Source organism: Rhinatrema bivittatum, chromosome 8 (genome assembly GCF_901001135.1).
Source record: "Rhinatrema bivittatum chromosome 8, aRhiBiv1.1, whole genome shotgun sequence".
Classification (NCBI taxonomy): Eukaryota; Metazoa; Chordata; class Amphibia; order Gymnophiona; family Rhinatrematidae; genus Rhinatrema; species Rhinatrema bivittatum.
This window is the reverse complement of record NC_042622.1, coordinates 79,926,965-79,948,022: the sequence shown is the minus strand read 5'-3', so window position 1 is coordinate 79,948,022 and position 21,058 is coordinate 79,926,965. Positions and strand designations below refer to the sequence as shown.

Genomic DNA, 21,058 nt, shown 5'->3' with positions numbered 1-21,058 from the left:
AACAAAGTCCCGCTCACAGGGCAAAGCTGCTGCACATGGCAGCCCGCATTCCCAGGGCGGACACCTCAAAGATCAGTTTGAGCTGTACCTCCAAATTTGCGGTCCTGGAGATCCTTAAGGGTCGTGGCTCCCGTCACCGGAATAGTAGTCTTTTTAGTGACCGCAGACATAGCGGCATCTACCTTTGGGAGCTTCAAGACCTCCAAAGCTTCTTCTGGCAACAGGTACAGTTTGTCCATCGCTTTACTGACCTTCAGGCCAAATCCGGGGTGTCCCACTCATGGAACAGGAGATCAGTGACAGAAAGATGGAAGGGAAAAGACGTATTCTGACCCCTGAGTTCCACCATCATGGGATCTATATCTCCCATCCAGGAGTCCTTCTGTGGGGCTTCAATGCCCAATTCCTCTAAAATCACTGGGATAAAAAGAGGACTAAGCTCATCCCTCCGAAAAAGACGAACCACCTTGGGATCATCCCTGTCTGCCACGTGAGGGGTAAGACCACCTTCCGGACAGAGATCACCCCCGAGATCCGCCCCCGGAGAGGGCTTGTCCCAGGAACCCGGCTGGTTCTGATCGGAGTCCTCCAAGGTAGTATCCTCCTGAGAGTGAACCGCCCCGGACCGCAGGGGATGCTTGACTCAAGGGCCAGAGCCCAGATCGAGGGGTCTCGAACGCTTGGATAGATGGTCCCCAGGGAACAGCGTGGAAGCACTCCCCGGGCATCTCTTAAGCACCTTCTGTGATTTATAGGCCTTGTGCAGGAATCTAAAAAAATCTGCAGAAAAGGATGAAGAGGACCTGAGGCCTCCACGAGGCCGTCCTCCCCGGTGTCTACCGCTTCTGTCTGCAGCAAGTCCCCCCCCAAGGGGCTGCCTGTTGCAGGGACAAGGGAGGGGGATTCGACCCTCCCTATATCGCCAGCCGCATCGCCACACGAAAGGTACCCAAAATGGCTTCCGATCCCGCGCTTAGCGGGAACAGGTCCTCCGGAGGAGAGCTGAGGCGCCAACTCCTTCCTGAGGCGCGGGCCGGTCGAATCGCCGCCTTCACAGCACCATTTGACGTGCACTCCCCTCCCGGAAGGCATGCAGAGCAGAGGCCGTCCCCACACACTCTGCACCGGCGAATCGGGATGGATAAGGGAAGGAAGAAAAGTCTGTTTCACCGGCTGAAATTCCCCAGCTCCCCCCCAACCCCGTGGAAGGAAAAAACAGCGCCGAACACTGGCTTCGCGGCAAACTGCCGTGTGAGACTTAAAAAAAAAAAAAAAAAGTAATCATCTGTTCCGCGGGTCCTGCACCAAATAGAGTGAGTGAGCCAGGCTCCCCGGAGCACCCCAGCCAAGAGTGGTTGCAGAGTCCTCAACCTTTCCAACTCCAGCGGCCTCAAGAACCAGGGGGGATGGTCCCCTCAGGTCCTAACAACCCCCTGGGAGACAGTGAAACGGCTGCTGAAGCGCTTAGCCTCACTTTTACTTTTTTTTTTTCTCTTAAAGAGCCAGTCCTGACCTATAAACCCTCAGAGCCTACTTTTTTTTTTAAATCAAACTTCATTTCATTTCCGGACCCTTAATGATTCACTTCCATCAAATGCAGCAACACTGAGCATCTTCTATTAAACTGAAACAGACAATACCAACCAATCACTACAATGTTTTACTTCTTGTTAAACTTTTTATCTCTCCTCTAACTCTAATCCCAGTTAGAATAACCCCTGTTTTATTGTAACTTTTTCTTCTACGCACTTGTTATACTTTTGTAATGTATACTCTTACGTTTTAGCTATGTACGTTATAATGTATTGCTCACCCCCTTGTTTTATGTAAACTGACATGATACGAACTGCCGTGAATGCCGGTATAGAAAAACACAAATAAAATAAATAAATAAATAAATAAATAAACAAACTACCACAGACTGCAGGATTTTGCACTTCCATCTGCTGGAGACAGAGAAATACTGACGGACTGCAGGTGGTACCTCAGGATATAGGGCAGAGTCAGTCAAAGCTTTCTCTGTCTTCATCTGCTGGAGGGGAGGCAAAACCCAGGAATCTGGACTGATCCAGGTATGTACAGGAAATGTCTTTGTGGATTGTAAATTGGTTAAAAGACAAGAAACAGAGAGTAGGATGGTTAGTTTTCAAACTGGAAAAAGGTATACAGTGAAGTGCCTCAGGGATCTGTACTTTGACCAGTGCTTTTTTGTGTTTAAATATTTTTATTGTCAAACAAGAATTAAGCAATTCACAACAGCAACATAAGAACCATTACAGCATTATTGCAGCTTAAGTGATACAAAGAACACAGTTCCAATATATTTGACAGTTTCAAAACATATTTTAGTCATTCTCCCCTCCCCCACATATCCGGGAACATGCAAATAGAAATATAAAAATATAAAAATGAGGAAAATGAAAAAGGGAAACCGTAAATCAAAACATTCAGCGATGCAGAGTGAAATAATTAAATACCTAGATAATTAAGTAATTGAAAAAGAAAATAATGAATCTAGGGTGCACATATATATGGTAAGATTGGTAGGATATGACTTGCATATAGTGATATCAATTAGTGAACAGTCAAGTTAAAGGCAGACCAGCACCAAGAATTGAAGAATTGGCTGTATTCATACCCAAGGAATAGTAAAGGACAACCCGGCATATATCAGGGCTACTACAACTGTATTTGTGCTTCCAACCACGTGGTATAAGGTCCCCAAATTTTTAGGAAAACACCTAATTGGTCTTGATGCACAACGGTAAGTCTGCCCAATTGATAAGTATGTAATCTATGTTGAATTTTGGCCAGGCTTGGTGTACATTTGTTTTTCCAATGTAAAGCAATTTCCATTCTGGCTGCAATAAAAACTTGTAATACAAACCGTTGTATTTCCTTCTTATGCCCTGAGATAGGTAGATCCAGGAGAACATGCCAAGGCTTAACCTCCATAGTTACGTGGAGGACCTGAAAGATCCTGGCCAATGGTAATTGCATGAAGTGAGACATCTTAGGACATGCCTACCAAATATTAAAATATGTGCCAATTTCCTCGCACCTGCTCCAGCATGTCTCTGAAATAGCAGAATTAAATCTATGTAATGTTACTGGAGTATAATGTCAACAATATAATAATTTGAAGCAATTTTCTTGCAACCCAGTGGAAATAGAGCATTTGTAAGCCGTTGAATAAATATCCCAATCCTGGTCCTCCAATGTGGCCTGAAAATCAGTTTCCCCAGAGTATGTGGTGTTTGTGCATCCCAGGTAGTTTACCATTTAGAAGGACATAGATTTTTCACTCAGCACATAGTTAAGCTCTGGAATTTATTGCCAGAGGATGTGGTTACAGCAGTTAGTGTAACTGGGTTTAAAAGAGGTCTGGATAAGATCCTAGAGGAAAAAGCAAGTTTGCTTACCGTAAACTGTGTTTCCGTAGAAAGCAGGATGAATTAGCCATGCTGACATGGGACTGTTAGTCTTGCATTGGAGGCGTAGCTTCACAAAGCAGATACAGCGCTTTGCTCTGTGCAGCTGCGCGAGTGTTCCCGCGCAGAAAACAGCTTCTCCTCAGTCTGTATTGTAGCAGCTATAAATACGATGAGGCAGGCCAGGGAGGTGGGTGAGTCAACATGGCTAATTCATCCTATCTACGGAAACACCATTTATGGCAAGCAAACTTGCTTTTTCCCCCGTCGATAGCAGGGCTGAATTAGCCATGCTGTCATGGGAGTCCCAAGCTCCCTTGTCACGCTAAAGAAAGTGACGTACCTCTTTTTTTTTGTTGGTGTGACATGTCCTGAGTGGACAGCTGATATGGAGTTCTTAAATCAAATTGTCCAATACCTCTCGTCCCAGCTTAGCATCTTGAGACGTCTGCTGGTCTAAGCAGTAATGAGATGTAAAGGTATGCAGAGATGACTAGGTGAAACTTGACTTAGGCGGGCTATGGACATAGAGATTGCCCGAAGTTGATGAGCATTCGGTTTCACAGGTAGTGTTACCTGCCTCTTGTTGTAACAGAATTGGAATGCATCGAGCTATCCAGTTAGAAATTGTTCGTTTTGCAACTGGAAGGCCAGGTGCATTCGGATTAAAGGAAAGAACAGCTGAGATGGCCTTGAGTTCGTGTGTGTTCTAATCTTATATAGGCTATTTTTTATTTTATTTATTATTTATTTAATTTTATATACCGGCAACCGTTTGCACATCGTGCCGGTTTACAAGTAACTTACAACAAAAGATATATAGGCGTAGCCTTTACAGAGAACGGTGTATAACATAAACGCAGTAACAGAATAAATAACTAAATAACTAAAGGGAGGGATGGAGGGGGGTAGTCGAGACAAATGGGGGGGCAGGGGGAGGGTGCAAACAGACACAAGGGGATAAAAGGATAAGGGGATAGCGCTCTTTTGCAGTCCAGGGTGGGGAGTCATTTCGATGAGGTTTTGGAAAGAAAGTAGGGAGTTCAATAGACTGGTTGATGTGAAACGCTGAAACCACCTTTGGGAGGAAAGAAGGGTAAGTCTGTAGGACTGCCTTGTGGTGGAAGAACTGAAAGTAAGGTTTGTAGTGCACCAGCGCTTGAAGTTCATTGACTCGTCATGCGGAAGTCACTACCACCAGGAATACTACCTTCCATGTAAGGTATTTTATAGATTTGCTGAATCTAGAGGTTCAAATGGGGAAAGCATTAGTTGTTCAAGAACTAGGTTGAGGTTCCAGACTACTGGTGGCTTAGAAGTCGGGGGTCGAAGATGGTAGAGACCTCTGATGAATCTAGAAACCATTGAGTGCTGTGAGATTGGTTGTCCTTGGAGCAGCCTATGATAGGCTGCAATGGCACTAAGATGTACCCTGACTGAAGCAGTCGCTAATCCTGGCGAATATAAGGAAAACAGGTAATCCAGGAGATTCGTAGGAGCACAATGAAAGGGATCATGGTGATTGGTTGAACACAATGATTTGTAAAGCTTCCATTTATATTGATATGCTCTCCTGGCCACTAAAAGAATGGTTTGGCTATCCTCCGATATTCCTTGTTCCCTGAATAGTGACCATTCAATCTCCACGCTGTCAAGTGGAGGGAGTCTTGCATTGGGTGGAGGAGAGCTCCCTGGTCCTGGGACAGGAGTCCTTCCTTGTTGCTCAAGGGAATCGAGGTGTTGATCAAGAGACGAAGAAGGTAAGAGTACCATGGTTGTCTCGGCCACGCCGGGGCGATGAGGATGAGGTCCGCAGCCTCGGCCATGCATTATTGTAGCGTGCAAGTTATCAGTGGAATTGGAGGGAAGGCATACATTAGACTTCCTGTCCATGGAATTAAGAAGGCATCTTGAGCCGTCCTGAGATGACTGGGAAACAGGGAGCAGAAATGAGGTACTTTTCTATTGTTTTCCGTGGCAAAGAGATTTATCGAGGGTGTTCCCCAGGGTGCAAAAATGTGGTTGGCTACCCATTGGGCTAGAGACCATTCGGGAGGGTGAAAAACTCTACTCAACCTGTCCGCCCTTGTGTTGGCTATGCCGGGAAGATAGGTTGCTTGCAAGTGGACTGAGTGACGAGATGCCCAATCCCATGTATATCATTACTCTTTTTCCTTGTAGTTGCATCTGAAAGGTTCTGAGGGCATAGTGGATTGCTCAGAGTTCAAGGAGGTTGATCTGATAAGTCTCGCGATGAGTTCACAGTCCTTGCGTTTCGAGGTGATTGAGGTGAGCTCCCCATCCCTTATGGGAAGCATCCATTGTGAGTACACGGTTGTGGTGGTGGTGTAAATAGTGTACCTCTCTGGAGGATCTGTAGCGGTAACCACCAATCCAATTCCTTGTTCATTGCTGAAGTCAAAGTGATTCTGCGAGTCATCAGTTGTGAGTGCCGTTTCCACTGGCATTTTAGCCCCCATTGAAGTCGACAAATATGGAGACGAGCATTTGGGACCATATGAATGGCTGCCGCCATATGTCCTAATACCATAAGTATTTGTTTGGCTGTTGGGCTGGATGTGAAACGTAGATCTTCTGTCAGTGTTTGTAACAATAACCTCCTGTCTGTTGGCAAATAGGCTCTTGCTTTTGCCTTGTCTATTAATGCTCCTATGAACTGCAGTGATTCGGGAGGGCGCGAAATTGAATTTCTTGTAGTTTATGACCAACCCTAGGCTTTGAAGATAGATCACTTACAATGAACCATCTCCTATCAGGGACTTCTGATCTGATGCGACTAGGAGCCAATCATCCAGATAGGGAAAAACTGGAATCCTAGTTGACGAAGGTGGGCCACCACCACTGCCATGCATTTTGTGAATACTCGCAGGGTTGCTGAGAGGCCGAAGGGGAGAACCTTATATTGATAATGTTGGTTTTTGTACTGGAAACAGAGGTATTTCCATGAAGAGGGGTGCATTGGAATATGTGCATATGCGTCCTTTAGATCCAGTGAGCACATCCAATTGTTGGCTTGAAGGAGTGGAAGAACTGATTTGAGTGAAACCATCTTGAACTTTTCCTTCACCAGATGTTTGTTTAAGTTCCATAAGTCCAAAATCTGTCTTAGACCCCCCTGTTTTCTTAGGAATTAAGAAATATGGGGAGTAAAATCCCATCTTGCGGAGGTATGGTGGCAAATCTGTATTGCTCGGTTTCTGAGTTGTGATACTTCTGCTGCCAAATAAAGGTGATTGGAGTAACTGCTCGTGTTGGCAGTTAGATATGGAAGGGTGGGTTTGGATTGGAAATATAACTGATAGCCCTGAGAGACTCTCTCTCTCTAGCACCCAGCGGTCAGATGTGATTGTATTCCAGACCTCCTTGAATGCTGTGAGCCTGCCACCCACAGCCATGGGGGGTGGTGGCCCTGTGAAAACTAAAAGGTTGATGGTTTTGCAGTGGTCACAGGTTGTTGCCCTTGCTGTTGCTGCGTCTGCGGACGACCTCTGCGTTGCTGATTATTTGGAGGGGGCTGGCGAGGTTGTTGTGAGTAAGGTTTTGGTCTGTAGGATGGATAAGACCAGAATGGATGTCTGTGATATGGTTCTCTTCTATTTGGTGCGAAGTAACGGCGAGAAAAAGAACCATACGTAGAAGTGTCAATGCCTGAACAGCCATATTCTGCTCTTTTAATTGGGCGACTGTTTCTTGGAGTCTATCTCCGAACAAACTATCTCCACGGCAGGGCAGGTTTGCTAATTTATCTTGTACGTCTTCACATATCGCACTAGCCTTTTCAGCCACCCTAAACGTCTGGCAACTATGGCTGATGCTGATGCTCTAGAAGACGTTTCAAAGCCCTCGTATACTGTCCTTAAAAGATGTCTGATCCCTTCCCTCCATGTCCTGTACCAGTTGTAATGGCTGGGACGTTTGTTCGGTGTCAGATAGGATCCCCTTGAGTTGTTGTAAGGACTCGAATAAGTACTGGACTATGTAGAATTGATGTTGGTGTATTCTTGCACCTAACATAGTTGATTGGAATATCTTTTTACCAAAATCATCCAGACACTTATTGTCCTTTCCTGGTGGCGTATTCGAGTGAAGTCTGGACTTCTTGGCCCATTGCATGGCCAACTTGACCACAATTGATGTGTGAGGTAATTGAGTGGCTAAGTAGAAGTTTGACTGTTGCATTCTGTATTTTATGTCAGTTTTCCTGGAGACTGGAGTGATGGAATATGGCGTCTGCCATGATTTTTTCAGTACGGAATCGAGAACTTTATGAGATGGTAGAGCAGAGGGATCTGATGGAATGTCGATCTTTAATAGTCCTAGTGTCACTGATCATGGATCAGGTTGTTTGTGTACCTCCTCGTTTAGTGCCAGGCCTACCCTTATCTATAAACTTTGGGTAAGTCCCAAGTCCTCGGGCGGAGAGTGCGGCTCCTGAGGGCTCTCAGGAGGGTCTGAAGGATATCCAGTAGATGATCCTGGTGATGATGGAACAGAGTCAGGTTGAATTGGCATTGGTGGTGATTCAGCCGGTCTAGGTGTTGCAGGCTGAGGTGATAACTGTGTTACCACTGATAGGTCCTTATATGAACTTGGTTCCAGCATAAATGGAGATATATACGGTGGTGGTAATGGAGTTGTGGGAGTGTGTGTAGGGATTCCAAATCCTGTTTGGATAGAGGATAAGAAGTCCAAGAAATCCAATGATAACTGGGTTATCACCCTTTGTGTGTCTTCCGGAACCCGAGGCTGTGGAGGTAATGGAGAGGGTTGATTGGCTGGAATTGCAGCTAGCAAACTATCAGAGTCCTCTGCATGTGGCTGATGTTTTTGTAGTATGAGGAGAGGTTGATATAGTTTGGTACGTTTCTGTAACTGTTCTTGCAATTGAGGTAAAGAATGTTTTCTTTTTGATACCAAAGACAGGTCTGAAAAAAACATTTTCTGAAGATGAGGATGGAGAGTAGGATGATACTCTAATCAACTCTTCTTCTGAGTCAATAGATGACACCGGCTGGTAAGTGTCTTGTCCATGAAGAGAGGAAGCAGAAGGAGGAGTGTCTCCTTCTGGATTTGGAGGACTTAGGTTACTTCTTGAAGTAGAAGGCCTAGGGGTATTTTCCAAGGTCTTGGATCGATGAGGAGGAGGAGATGTTCCTTGGGATATAGGTCCAAGGGCATAGGTAGATTGCTTTGACTGATGCAACTTCAGTTGTTTGACTGGATGTTTCGACTGCGTCGATGGATTTGGCTGTAATGTTGAAATTTACGTCAACGTCTGTGGTTCCTTTTGCTTCGACACACGCACCGGGATATGCGTCGATGCCTGCGTCGGGATCTAAGTCGACCGATGCTCCGGCGCTCACTTCGATCCCTGCGATCTTCCAGAAGATGAGTCGATCGACTCTTTTGAGCCTTGGACGAGTGCTTCAGATGAATCGATGCATGTTGTTCCTGAGCGTGCTTAGAGGATTTCGACTGAGCGCTCTACATTTGCAGTTGATAACTATACTTTCTTCAACGCAGAGGAGGACTCGACTGAGTCTCCCTTATGGTGCGATGACTTCGATGTCACTCAATGTTTAGAATGGATTTTCTCTCTCTGTGAAGTGCCTGGCTCCAGCGACGCAGCACGAACATAGAAACATAGAAACATAGAAATGACGGCAGAAGAAGACCAAACGGCCCATCCAGTCTGCCCAGCAAGCTTCACATTTTTTTCTCATACTTATCTGTTTCTCTTAGCTCTTTGGTTCTATTTCTCTTCCACCCCCACCATTAATGTAGAGAGCAGTGATGGAGCTGCAACCAAGTGAAATATCAAGCTTGATTAGTTAGGGGTAGTAGGGGTAGTAACCGCCGCAATAAGCAAGCTACACCCATGTTTATTTGTTTTACCCAGACTGTGTTATTCAGCCCTTATTGGTTGTTTTTCTTCTCCCCTGCCGTTGAAGCAGGGAGCTATGCTGGATATGCGTGTAGTATCAGTTTTTCTTCTCCCCTGCCGTTGAAGCATTGAAAGTGAAGTATCAGGCTTATTTGGTTTGGGGTAGTAACCGCCGTAACAAGCCAGCTACTCCCCGCTTTGTGAGTGCGAATCCTTTTTTCTTCTCCCCTGCCGTTGAAGCAGAGAGCTATGCTGGATATGCGTGAAGTATCAGTTTTTCTTCTCCCCTGCCGTTGAAGCAGAGAGCTATGCTGGATATGCGTGAAGTATCAGTTTTTCTTCTCCCCTGCCGTTGAAGCAGAGAGCTATGCGTGAAGTATCAGTTTTTCTTCTCCCCTACCGTTGAAGCAGAGAGCTATGCTGGATATGCATTGAAAGTGAAGTATCAGGCTTATTTGGTTTGGGGTAGTAACCGCCGTAACAAGCCAGCTACTCCCCACTTTGTGAGTGCGAATCCTTTTTTCCACATTTCCTCTTGCTGTTGTAGCTTAGAGTGATGTTGGAGTCACAGTAACCATGTGTATGTTATTGAATAAGGGTATTATCTCCAGGCAGTAGCCGTCATTCTGGCGAGCCACCCACTCTTTATTGACGGCCTCTTGATTTTATGGATCCACAGTGTTTATCCCACGCCCCTTTGAAGTCCTTCACAGTTCTGGTCTTCACCACTTCCTTTGGAAGGGCATTCCAGGCGTCCACCACCCTCTCCGTGAAGAAATACTTCCTGACATTGGTTCTGAATCTTCCTCCCTGGAGCTTCAAATCGTGACCCCTGGTTCTGCTGATTTTTTTCCTATGGAAAAGGTTTGTCGTTGTCATTGGATCATTAAAACCTTTCAAGTATCTGAAAGTCTGTATCATATCACCTCTGCTCCTCCTTTCCTCCAGGGTGTACATATTTAGATTCTTCAATCTCTCCTCATAAGTCATTTGATGAAGACCTTCCACCTTTTTGGTCACCCTTCTCTGGACCGCCTCCATCTTGTCTCTGTCTCTTCGGAGATACGGTCTCCAGAACTGAACACAATACTCCAGGTGAGGTCTCACCAAGGACCTGTACAAGGGGATAATCACTTCCCTTTTCTTACTCGATATTCCTCTCTCTATGCAGCCCAGCATTCTTCTGGCTTTAGCTAGAGGTGAACAGTCGGCGAATGCTTCGAACTTGGACCCGGGGAGGAGTGGGCCTAGGATCCAGAGAGAAAGAGAGATATTTAATTTTAGCCGCTCTCTGGCGTTGCGCCTGCAGCGGCATTCGACCACAGTGTACACAAACTGGTCGTGATTTGGGCCTAGACAGAGGTAGCAGGCCTCATGTCCATCCGTAATGGACATTTTTCCACAAGCACATGGCTTGAATCCGGATGGTCGCGGCATACTGGTACCTGTCCTGTAGTATTGATCCAAACAAGTTTTTTCAATTTTGTCTCTATTTTCTGAACCAAAGCTGAGGAGAGCCGTGGCTCTGCGTGCGTTCCCGCTCGCGGAAAAGACAGACTGAGGAGAGGCTGTTTTCTGCACGGGAACACTCGCGCAGCTGCAGAGAGCAAAGTTCTGTATCAGCTTTGTGAAGCTCCGCCTCTGACACAAGACTGACAGTCCCATGACAGCATGGATAATTCAGCCCTGCTATCGATGGGAAAAATCCATATACTGCTATCAATCACTAAGGAATAGTAGCTTGAGATCTATTTAATGTTTGGGTACATGTCAGGAACTTGTGACTTGGATTGGCTACCGTTGGCTGGGCTTGATGGATCCTTGGTCTGACCCAGTTTGGCATATCTATGTTCTTACTTGCTGGCTGGGGGAAAACAAGCCACTAGTATGGGATTGGACTGGTATAGCAGGATGAAGGGGAATTTTTCACTTTGGGTCAATTCTTGAGCATTAATCAGCACCTTCAAAGACCCTCTGAATTCTAGTAATGCCTTGCAGTTCTAAATGCTCCACTGAGACCATTAATCCCCTGACCTGACAACAGCTCTGACTCTGGACCTTCCATTCCCTTCTTCCCTCATGGACTAATCACCCTGACTTCCAACAATGACTCCTAGTCATGAACACCCCTCATCCCTTCTGACCTCCAGCAAAGGCTTCCGTTCCTGAACCTTGTGGCCTCCTAGCAGTTTCACTACATTCCTGGCGCCCTCAGTAATGGCGGTCTCAATACGCAGGTGGTGGCGCAACTCCTCTATGCGCAATTCCAACAAACTCATGGTAGTGTCTGCCCTCCCTGTGGAAGCAAAAAGTTGATCAAAAAAAAAGAACATAGGACCAGGTAGAAGTACATCTGTATAGGAAAATTGGTTCTTACTATTTTTTCATACCTGTAGTACCACAGATCAGTCCAGACTCCTGGGTTTTGCCACCCTTTCAGCAGAAGGAGACAGAGAAAGTTTTGCAGGCATTGCCTCTTAACCCGGTGTGCCACCTTCATCTCCTTAGTATTACTCAGTACCCAAGCAGAAATTAGAAACCAAAACTAACCTACTCTAAAAGTTAACCATATCAAGCAGGAGACGAGAATAACAAACTTCAATCAAATGTAACTGACCAGGTACCACCTGTGCCATTCTTCAGAAGCATGCCTTATAAAAGGAAAAAAAAAAAAAAGACAGATTGAGCGGACTCTCCACATACTTTCCATCTCTCCCAGGCAGGACTCTGGACTGATCTGTGGTACTACAGGAACAAAAATTAGCAGGTAAGAACCAATTTTCCTTTCCCTGTACATACCCAGATCAGTCCAGACTCCTGGGATATACCCAAGCTTCCCTCACCGAGGTGGGACCGTGACAGTTCCACTCGAATGACACTCACTGAAATTGCCAACGTCCGGAGCCTGGACATTCAACCGGTAGTGTCTGGCAAAGGTATGTAAAGACTTCCAAGTAGCCATCCTGCAAATCTCTTGCAGTGACACCAGCTGACATTCTGCCCAGGAAGCCACCTGGGGAACGGGTAGAATATCCCCTTAACCCCTCTGGGACAGGACGACCGCAGGATATATAAGCGGACGCAATAGCAGCTTTGGATGCTTTCTGACCCTTCTTGGTTCCGCTCCATAACACAAACAGGTGATTTGAAAGCCTAAAGCTGCTAGTAACCTCCAAATAATGCAGTGAGGCTCGCCTAACGTTGAGTCGCCTTAGCATGAGGTGAACCAGCATCCAGGTCTGGAAAAGCAGGAAGTTCAACCGACTGAATTAAATGAAAAGCAGACACGGCTTTCGGTAAAAAGGAAGGAACTGTCCGTAACGAAATTCACATAAAAGGTTCCCTGCAGGATAGAGCTTGAAGTTTCAAAATCCTTCTAGCAAAACACATAGCCACCAGGAAGACCACTTTCAAAGTGAGATCCTTTATGGTAGCCCTTTTTAGAGGCTCAAAAGGCACATGCTCTTGAGGACTACATTGAGGCTCCAGGAAGGGCAAACCTTAGGAATGGGGGGAAAGCAAATGCTTTGCTCCCTGGAGAAAATGCACCACATCCGGATGCAGCGCTAGGGATATTCTATTGACCTTGCTAGTAAACAACCCAGAACAGAGACCTGAAACTTCAAGGAATTGACGGACAGGCCCTTTTTCAGACTCTTCTGCTCTTGGAGGGTCAATACCCTGGGCAACACACCAAGACTCAAAAACCTTCCAAACCCTGATATAGGCCAAGGAAGTAGAGGTCTTGTGAGCTCTCAGTAGATAGAAGTCACATCCTCTGGATAACCCTTCTTTCTCAACCTCTTCCTTTCAAAAACGCCAGGCCGTTGGACAAAAGTGAGCCACTTGACTTGAAAATATTGGACCTTGACGCAGGAGGTTCTGCAGATCGCCCAGCCTGAGAGGACCGCGGATTGTCAGATTGACCAGATCTGCAAGCCAATGCCTTCTTGGCCACTCAGGAGCCACGAGGATCACTCACCCTGGGTGAATCTCTATTCTGCACAGGGAAACAGTAGAACCTAGTGAGGCCAGGACAGGACCAGAACATAGACGCCTTCTGCTCTGTATTCTCTTCTGCGACTGAAGCAGCGTAGCACCTTGGCATTCCTTTGTGTCGCCAATAGGTCCATGTGAGGTCTGCCCTACCTGCGCGAGATGAGAAGCATCGCTTCTTCCAAGAGCTCCCATTCTCCTGGATCCAAGTGTTGAAGGCTGAGAAAATCCACTTCAATGTTGTCTGAGCCCGCTATATGCAATGCCGCTATTGAGGATAGATACTGTTCCACCCAGGATATCAGCATCTTTGCTTCTAGAGCAACCACTTTGCTCTTGGTCCCTCCCTGGCCGTTGATGTAGGCCACTGTCGTGGCATTGTCAGATAGGACTTGGACAGCGCGGCTGTGAACAAACAGAAGAAAATGCAGGAGCGCCAACCAAACTCCACCTCGTCTCCCGACAATTGATGGACCAGGAGGGCTTCCCTCAGTCGACCACTGTCCCTGCACTGATTGGGACTCGCACACAGCACCCCAGTCGGAAAGACTGGCATCGGTAGTTACGACTATCCACTGAGGAACCTCGAGATCCACCCCACAGATCAAGTGGTCCCGGCAAAGCCACCACAGACTGGATCTGGCAGACTCCATAAGCGGGAGGGAAAAATTGAACTGCTCCAACCTGGGATCCCAACGGGAAAGAAGAGCTCTCTGAAGTGGTCTCATATATGTGCAAACATCCACAGGACCAATTCCACGGTGAGGCCATGGAACAAAGAACCTACAAGTAGTCCCAGACCTTGCAAATCTGAATCTCCAAGAACCTGTGGACTTGCGCCTGCAACTTCGAAATATACTCCTCCGTGAGAAAGAAAGACTTTTCCTGTATGGGTATCAAAACTCGCACCCAAGAATTCCAGGACTTGCAAGGGCGAAAGATAGCTCTTGACTAGATTCACCACCCAGCCCAAGGACCAAGGCGGTGTAACACCACATCCACTACTTGACAGCAAAGAGCTTCTGACTTCGCTTGGATGAGTCAATTGTCTGCCACTACCACCAACATGACCTTGGTGAACGTCTTCAGAGCTGTGGCAAGACCGAAAGTCAAAACGCAAAACTGAAAACGCTCTCCAAGGATCACAAACCCGAGATACTTCTGATGATCCTGGTGAATGCAGATATGTAAATACACCTCTGTGAGGTCCAGGGATGCCAGAAATTCCCCACTCCATACAGCCGCTATTACAGACTTCAGAGTTTCCATCCGGAAACGGGATACCTTGAGGGCCACGTTCACCTTCTGTAAGTCCAGGATGGGGCGAAAGGTCCCTTCCTTCTTGGGCACTATGAAGTAAATGTAATAGCGCCCCGTCCCTCGACTTCCAGGGGGAACAGGCACAATGACCCCCAGCATCCTTAGTCTTTGGATGGTCTGGTGAACGATAACCTTCTTTGCCTTTGCCGTACAGGGAAGAGACCATGTACAGGTTTCTGAGAGGCTGAGCAAATTCTAACGCAAAACCGTTTTCTATCACACTTAGAATCCACTTGTCTGACTTGAACTTGACCCACTCCTCGTAAAAAAAGGGCCAACCAATCCCCAATGGTTAGAGTGGAGGAGTGGGCCAGCCATTCCTCATTGCAAGGATTTGGGCCCACTTGGCCCTTGGCCTGAGCCCTCACGAGTGGTCTGACAGCTCCAAAAGGATTGATTCCAAGATTGAGACCTCCCTGAGGTCTGCCTTAGACTTGCCCCCGGAGCTCTGCTCTGACAGAAGTATCTCTGGTTCCGGAATCAAGAGCAAACTTGCTGAAAACCTTTGGATCCTTTCAGCTTGTCTTTGGGCAACTTGTGCACCTTGTTGTCACCTAGGTGCTTGATTAACTGCGCCAGGTCTTTACCAAAAAGCAATTTCCCCTTAAAGGGGAAAGCTCCCAGCTGCGCCTTTGAAGAAATATCAGCCGACCAATTGCTCAACCACAAGAGCATCCTGGCTGACACCGCAGACACCATGGTCCTTGAGGACGTGCGGATAAGATCATACAGGGCATCAGCCCCGTAGACAACCACCGCATCCGATTCCTTGGGCAACAGATCCTTGGCACTCTGCAACTGCTGCACCCATCGCAAGCTAGCTCGTGGCATGAAGCTGCTACAAACTGCTGCCCAGATGCCAAGGGTGGATATCTCAAAACTCCTTTTGAGATATACTTCAAGCTTTTATTCCTGTAAATCTTTCAGTGCCACTGCACAAGCTACTGGAATGGTAGTTCTCTCCATGATTGCAGAAAACGAAGCGTCCTCCTTTGGTACCTTCAGGAGGTCCAAACTTTCCTCGGGTAACGGATACATTTTATCCATGACTCTACTGACTTTTAGGCCAATCTCCGGAGTATCCCACTCCCTGACCACTAATTGTTGTACCATCTTATGGAACGGCAAAGTAGTGGCCGGCCCTCTCAAGCCAGCCATGACCCGATCCACCGGATCCTGGTCCTTCTCCTGCGGGACTGCAATTCCCAATTCCGCGAAGACATGAGGAATGAGAGGGCCCACTTCCTCCCTCTGAAAAAGGCGAACTACCTTGGGGTCATCGCCTTCCAGAGAAGGTGCCTTTCCCGAATCCTCTTCCTGAGGCCCCAAAAGTGGGGGGGTGCTTCTGGAGAATCCTGAGGGACCAAACCCTGATTGAGTCTTCTGAAGACAGTACATCCGCAGAAAAAGACGCCCTCCCGACGGTTTGAGTCTGCAGATCTGGGTGGCCACTGAAGGCTCCGCCCCCTTCCACCTCTTCTTAGGGGGCCACCTAAAGGCCTGTGTCTAGAAGGGCAAGATCGTTCCCCCCCCCCCCGGTCCTAAAAGGCCTGATGCATCAGTAAAATAAATTCAGGGAAGAAATCCGGATAGTGCTGATCATCCCCCACCAGGGGATCGAAATCCTCCTCGCTGTGCCCATCCATGACCCCGGGGGGCTCTCTTGGGCTAGAATTTGCCAGGGACAACGGCGGTGGGAGATCCCCTCCCCCTGCTGCCTGTTGTGCCCAGGCATCAAAGGTATCTAAAACGGCCAGCATTCCCGCACTCAGCGGGAATGGGGCTATTGTGCTGCCCGAAGCAGCTCGCAAACGTGAAGGGCCGCACTGCTGTGAATTGTCTTCCGGCGCTCCCTTCGACAAACCCTCCTCTCCAGGGAGACAGTGGGAGCAAACACCAGACCATGATAGTTGTGTGTGAGTCTCCCCACAGGCTGTGCACCGGCTGGAACGTGGCATGGAAAGCAGCCCTGTAGTCGTCCGGCCCATGCCAACACCCCCTTAACCATGAGGTGCCCTGGGAAAAAGCCTCTACCTTGTGTGCAACGGCCCTGGAGAGAGGAAAATGCGGTCAGGTAGCTGCGATCTAATGTCCAACGTCGAGCGTCTTTTTTTTTTTTTTTTTTAAAGAAAACTTTAAGTGGCACAGTATACTTCCCTGTGAGAGGCAAGGGCGCCCCTGTCAATGATGCTGAAGAGGGAGGGGAACCAGACCACTGGCTGTCATCCTTGGTGCAGAGACCCGAGACCTGGGAGGCACTGCTTCCCAAAACCAAAAGGAAAAATCATCTTTTTTTTTGTTTGATCAGGTTCAGAACAACAGGTTTTGCACCACCTCCATCTGCTGGAGACAGAGAAATATTAAGGAGATGCAGGTGGCACATCGGGATAAGAGGCAGTGCCTGTAAAACTCTGTCTCCATCTGCTGGAAGAAAGGCAAAACCCAGGAGTCTGGACTGATCTGGGTATGTACAGGGAATCACTATTAGTCACTCACCTGCAGATTCCAATGTCGAGTCCGTGCCACTGATGCACTGCGACATTTTCCCAATCTGCATTCGGATCAATTCAATCTTGATCTTGCTATCATAAAGCATCTGATGAGCTGTGGCTAGGAGCTTTCGATCCTGAGAATTACAATTATTTACATCTCAAATTCTGCTCAGACCCAAAATGGGAAAGAGATCCCAAAGTCCCAGTTACAGACAGGGTTATACATTTTTCTGTCTTGCAGTGCAATCACTGCTGCATGTCCTCCCAGTGCTGTGGTGAAGAGTGAAAGGGGAGGGAACTTACTTTAGGAGCACAGAAACTCACCTTGGACACAGCACTGGAGTACATTTGTATCATGTTCTCAGCTCCTTGCTTCACTTTCAACTCAATCTGAAGCTGTTTCTTCAGAGCACTGATACGACCCATCACAGGATTCAGATTTGGTTCACATTTACAAGTGTCCAGAGAAATCACATCTGTAAAAATTGAAAAGCCCATTCTACAAGCTAAGAGAGACATAACAAAATGAAAAAGAAGCTCCACTGTTCTCCCTCCATCTCCACTTGCCTGAAAGGGATACACTCTTCCCCACCCTTGAGATTGCTAAAGGTCCTACCTCTCTCTCTCCCCTCTGTCACAAGCAGTCTTGCATTAAGCTCTTGCAGTTCGCTGTGTAACTCCTGCAGTCTACGGTTGGAAGATTTTAGCTGATTCTCCACATGGCACAGCGGTTTCCTGTCCATCAGAAGAACCCTACGCAAGTTCTCTGCTCCCTCCTTAATCTTCAGCTCCTTCTGTAGCTCTCGGCGCAGTTTGTCCCTGGTATCCTCCAGTTTCTGCTGGAAGCCTGGGTCCAGGAGGTTGATGCCATTGCTCAGATCCTGTGAGCAGGGAGAAGTAATTACTGCAGCAACCATCTGCTGCTCAGACATATGTATAACCTATGAGCTAATGAAGCCTGCAGCATACTTCTTATGTCTGCAGGTTACCCACTCCCGCCAGGATAGTCAGACGCTAGAATGGCTTGAGTGACTTATAGGTCTCTGGGGGGGTCTGACATTCCTGGGTGGAAGTGGGTGACCTATAAGCCTTTGGGGGTCTGACCTTCTTTGGCAGGAGTGAGTGATCACCAATGCTTGCAGGTCACAGACTTGCTCAGAAAAGTCAGACACTCGAGTAAATCATACACACATCTCACCAACACTGGGACACAAAAGCAGAACTTCCCTTTGATCTTCCTGCTCAAAAGTACAATATAGAAATCTTTAATTGAATTAGTATCTTCACAGACCTGACTATCAGCAGCAAAACATCTGACTAACAGAAAGAAAGCACCAGTCTCTGCAATCCTAGTATGCCCCTAGCCTTAAACAGATGACACTGATAGGATGCAAGTGCTAATTTATTGCCCTGAGCACTCTGGTAAAGTTGCCCTTAGAGCAGTAACTTCCCTTCTATAAGGACCTTCATTTTCAGTTTATTTTTTAAATTCTTTCAGGGAATGAATCAGGGTTTATTATGTCAAGAATAAAAACAGGAGAAAATCAGTGGAAAAATTTGACTTTCTGGATAATTGTGGGAGTTTATTTTGCTGGACAGAAGCCAGGATAATAAAACAGCAATTACACAAAAGATAAAATTTCAGCAAATACCAGCCATCACCTCATCATACTGTTACAGCAACCCCTGTCCTGGGGACTAGATTATTCCCTTCCCCTATCATCAGTGACCCTTATGCCGCAAATTACCCTACATCACCTACCACAGTAGCAACCCCGCAGGCCAAATGAGCCATGGTTTAGGGACTGGATTATGCCTTCTTCCCATCATTAGTGACCCTGCATCCCAGAATACCCCTTTCCCCATCAGTGAACCCCTCCCCGACCCTGGATTATTCCCACCCTCAGTGACCCCCTGACCCTTGTCCTGGTTTATCTCCCTCCCCCCCCACCCCCAGACAGCTCACAGCCCTGAAGTAACCCCACTCTCAGTAATCCCGGGACCCCGTTTATTCCCAGTTACCCTTGCTCTATCAGCAGTAATGTTTCGGTCCTGAAATTTTCCTCCAGACTTTGAATTACTCCCACCCCCAGCGATCCGAGGATTGGAAACTGAATTATCCCCTCCCTCCATTACAGCCCCTTGAACCAGCACAAGCGGGAGCAAGCCCTATATTATAACTCAATGATCGCCCGCTAGGCCCCAATGAAAGTTTCCTAGTTTGGATAGAAAACAGCTGTTTGTAGCGAGATTAAAATTCACTACACACCCTCAGTACGGCGCTCCTTACCCGTGTCAGCTCCGCAGCCATCGTTCCAATGCCAGTCCAACTTGCACCCCCCCCACCTTGGTCTTAGCCACGTCTCCCTAATCTTCGAGCTCCGCGGGCTCCTCCCCTTATTCTCTAGCTCTTCAGGGTCCCCTATAGGCTCCTCCCCACTGACCTCTGGCTCCTAAGTAGTTCCCGCTCACGAATCCTCAGGCTACTCGCGTTCCCCGTTGGCTCCTCCCACTGGTCCCGCCCTCTAGCCAGGCTCCTCTTGTTCTCTCCCTCCAAGTGCGCGCTGCACCTATGTTTCTGCTCGCAAGTCTACTCCTGCTTGGACATGATTCTTCTTTCGCGGACTCAGACTTTTTAACTCAAGATTGTGCGAAAACCGTGGGATAACCTGAAACATATAGCAAGATCCGCTGCCTAGATTCTGTTATTTTACTGTTCGTTGACTGATCTATTTCAGTCATCCCTAAGAAAGGAGGAAAAAACACCCTTTACGTTTCAAAATACTTATCTTCATTAATGAGTACGTTTAAGGCATAAGAATATAAACATGCCATACTGGGTCAGACCAAGGGTCCATAGAGCCCAGCATCCTGTCTCCAACTGTGGCCAATCCAGGCCATAACAACCTGGCAAGTTCCCAAAAACTAAGTCTATCCCATGTTACTGTTGCTAGTAATAGAAGTGGCTATTTTCTAAGTCAACTTAATTAATAGCAGATAATGGACTTCATCTCCAAGAACTTATCCAATCCTTTTTTAAACCCAGCAATTTATCCCTACTTAACCATGTTCCACTTTGATGGCGTTTTATTTCCATAGTGACCTTTACATAGTTGTTTTCCCCCAACTCCATGGGTTTTTTTTGTTTGTTTGTTTTTTTAAGAATTGTCAATTCACCCCTCTCAACAAAAGAAGTTGGTCTGGTTCTGGTTTCTGATGCCTGACTTTTTCCATAGACAAGCAGGACAACAACCACATGATTAGGTGACATTATCAGCCACTGGTCTTTCTTTATCTTTCTTTCTTTATTAAAATTTGTTAATCGCCTAAATACTAGGCCATGTACAAAGGATAAATATACATACAATTTTTGAACAGAAATGTACAAACATCTAACCCATTCCCAGTTATTAAAAGATACATAAAAACACTATAGATGGGTTCTGATGTCACCCTAATCATGCAGAGCTTGTTGACAGGCTCTCTGCTTCCTTGGATAGTAAATCCACTTCAAGAGTAGTCCCGTGCGAAGTGGACTTGGGACCATATGGAGAATGCCTGTGGAGGTCATGGCTTGGCTCACCCTTCAGCTAGGGAAGATAAAAATAAAGGACCCAGTGCTGATAACCAAGGCCCCTAGTGAGCAATTCCTAATTGGGAATGAACTCCTCATGAGACTGTCACTGTAAATGAGGTCATGTGGACTCAGGTCATGTACCCTCTCCCGTATGAAAGAGTGGCTCAAAGGGGGAAGGAGGCCCATAGTTCCTGCTCCATAGAGCAGAAAGAGACTACTCTCAGAATAAATTTCCAGAGATCAGCAGATCCCTCCCTCCTAGTACTTCGGTACAAACAGCCCAAATAAGGGGAAATAATAATCACAATGTTATCCTCTTGAAAAAGGAGACCATGCT

General features: G+C 46.9%; 1 protein-coding gene across 1 annotated transcript in view; it reads right to left on the bottom strand.

Moving 5' to 3' along the window:
- Positions 1-19,574, bottom strand: part of PKN3 (protein kinase N3) — a 226,095-nt gene extending 206,521 nt beyond the window's left edge. Inside the window, 5 exon segments of the mRNA XM_029612101.1 lie at positions 11,481-11,632; positions 17,149-17,278; positions 17,469-17,620; positions 17,761-18,025; positions 19,435-19,574. Coding sequence (XP_029467961.1) covers positions 11,481-11,632; positions 17,149-17,278; positions 17,469-17,620; positions 17,761-18,025; positions 19,435-19,455 — 720 coding nt within the window. The 5' untranslated portion in view covers positions 19,456-19,574.
- Positions 19,575-21,058: the final 1,484 nt, after the last annotated feature.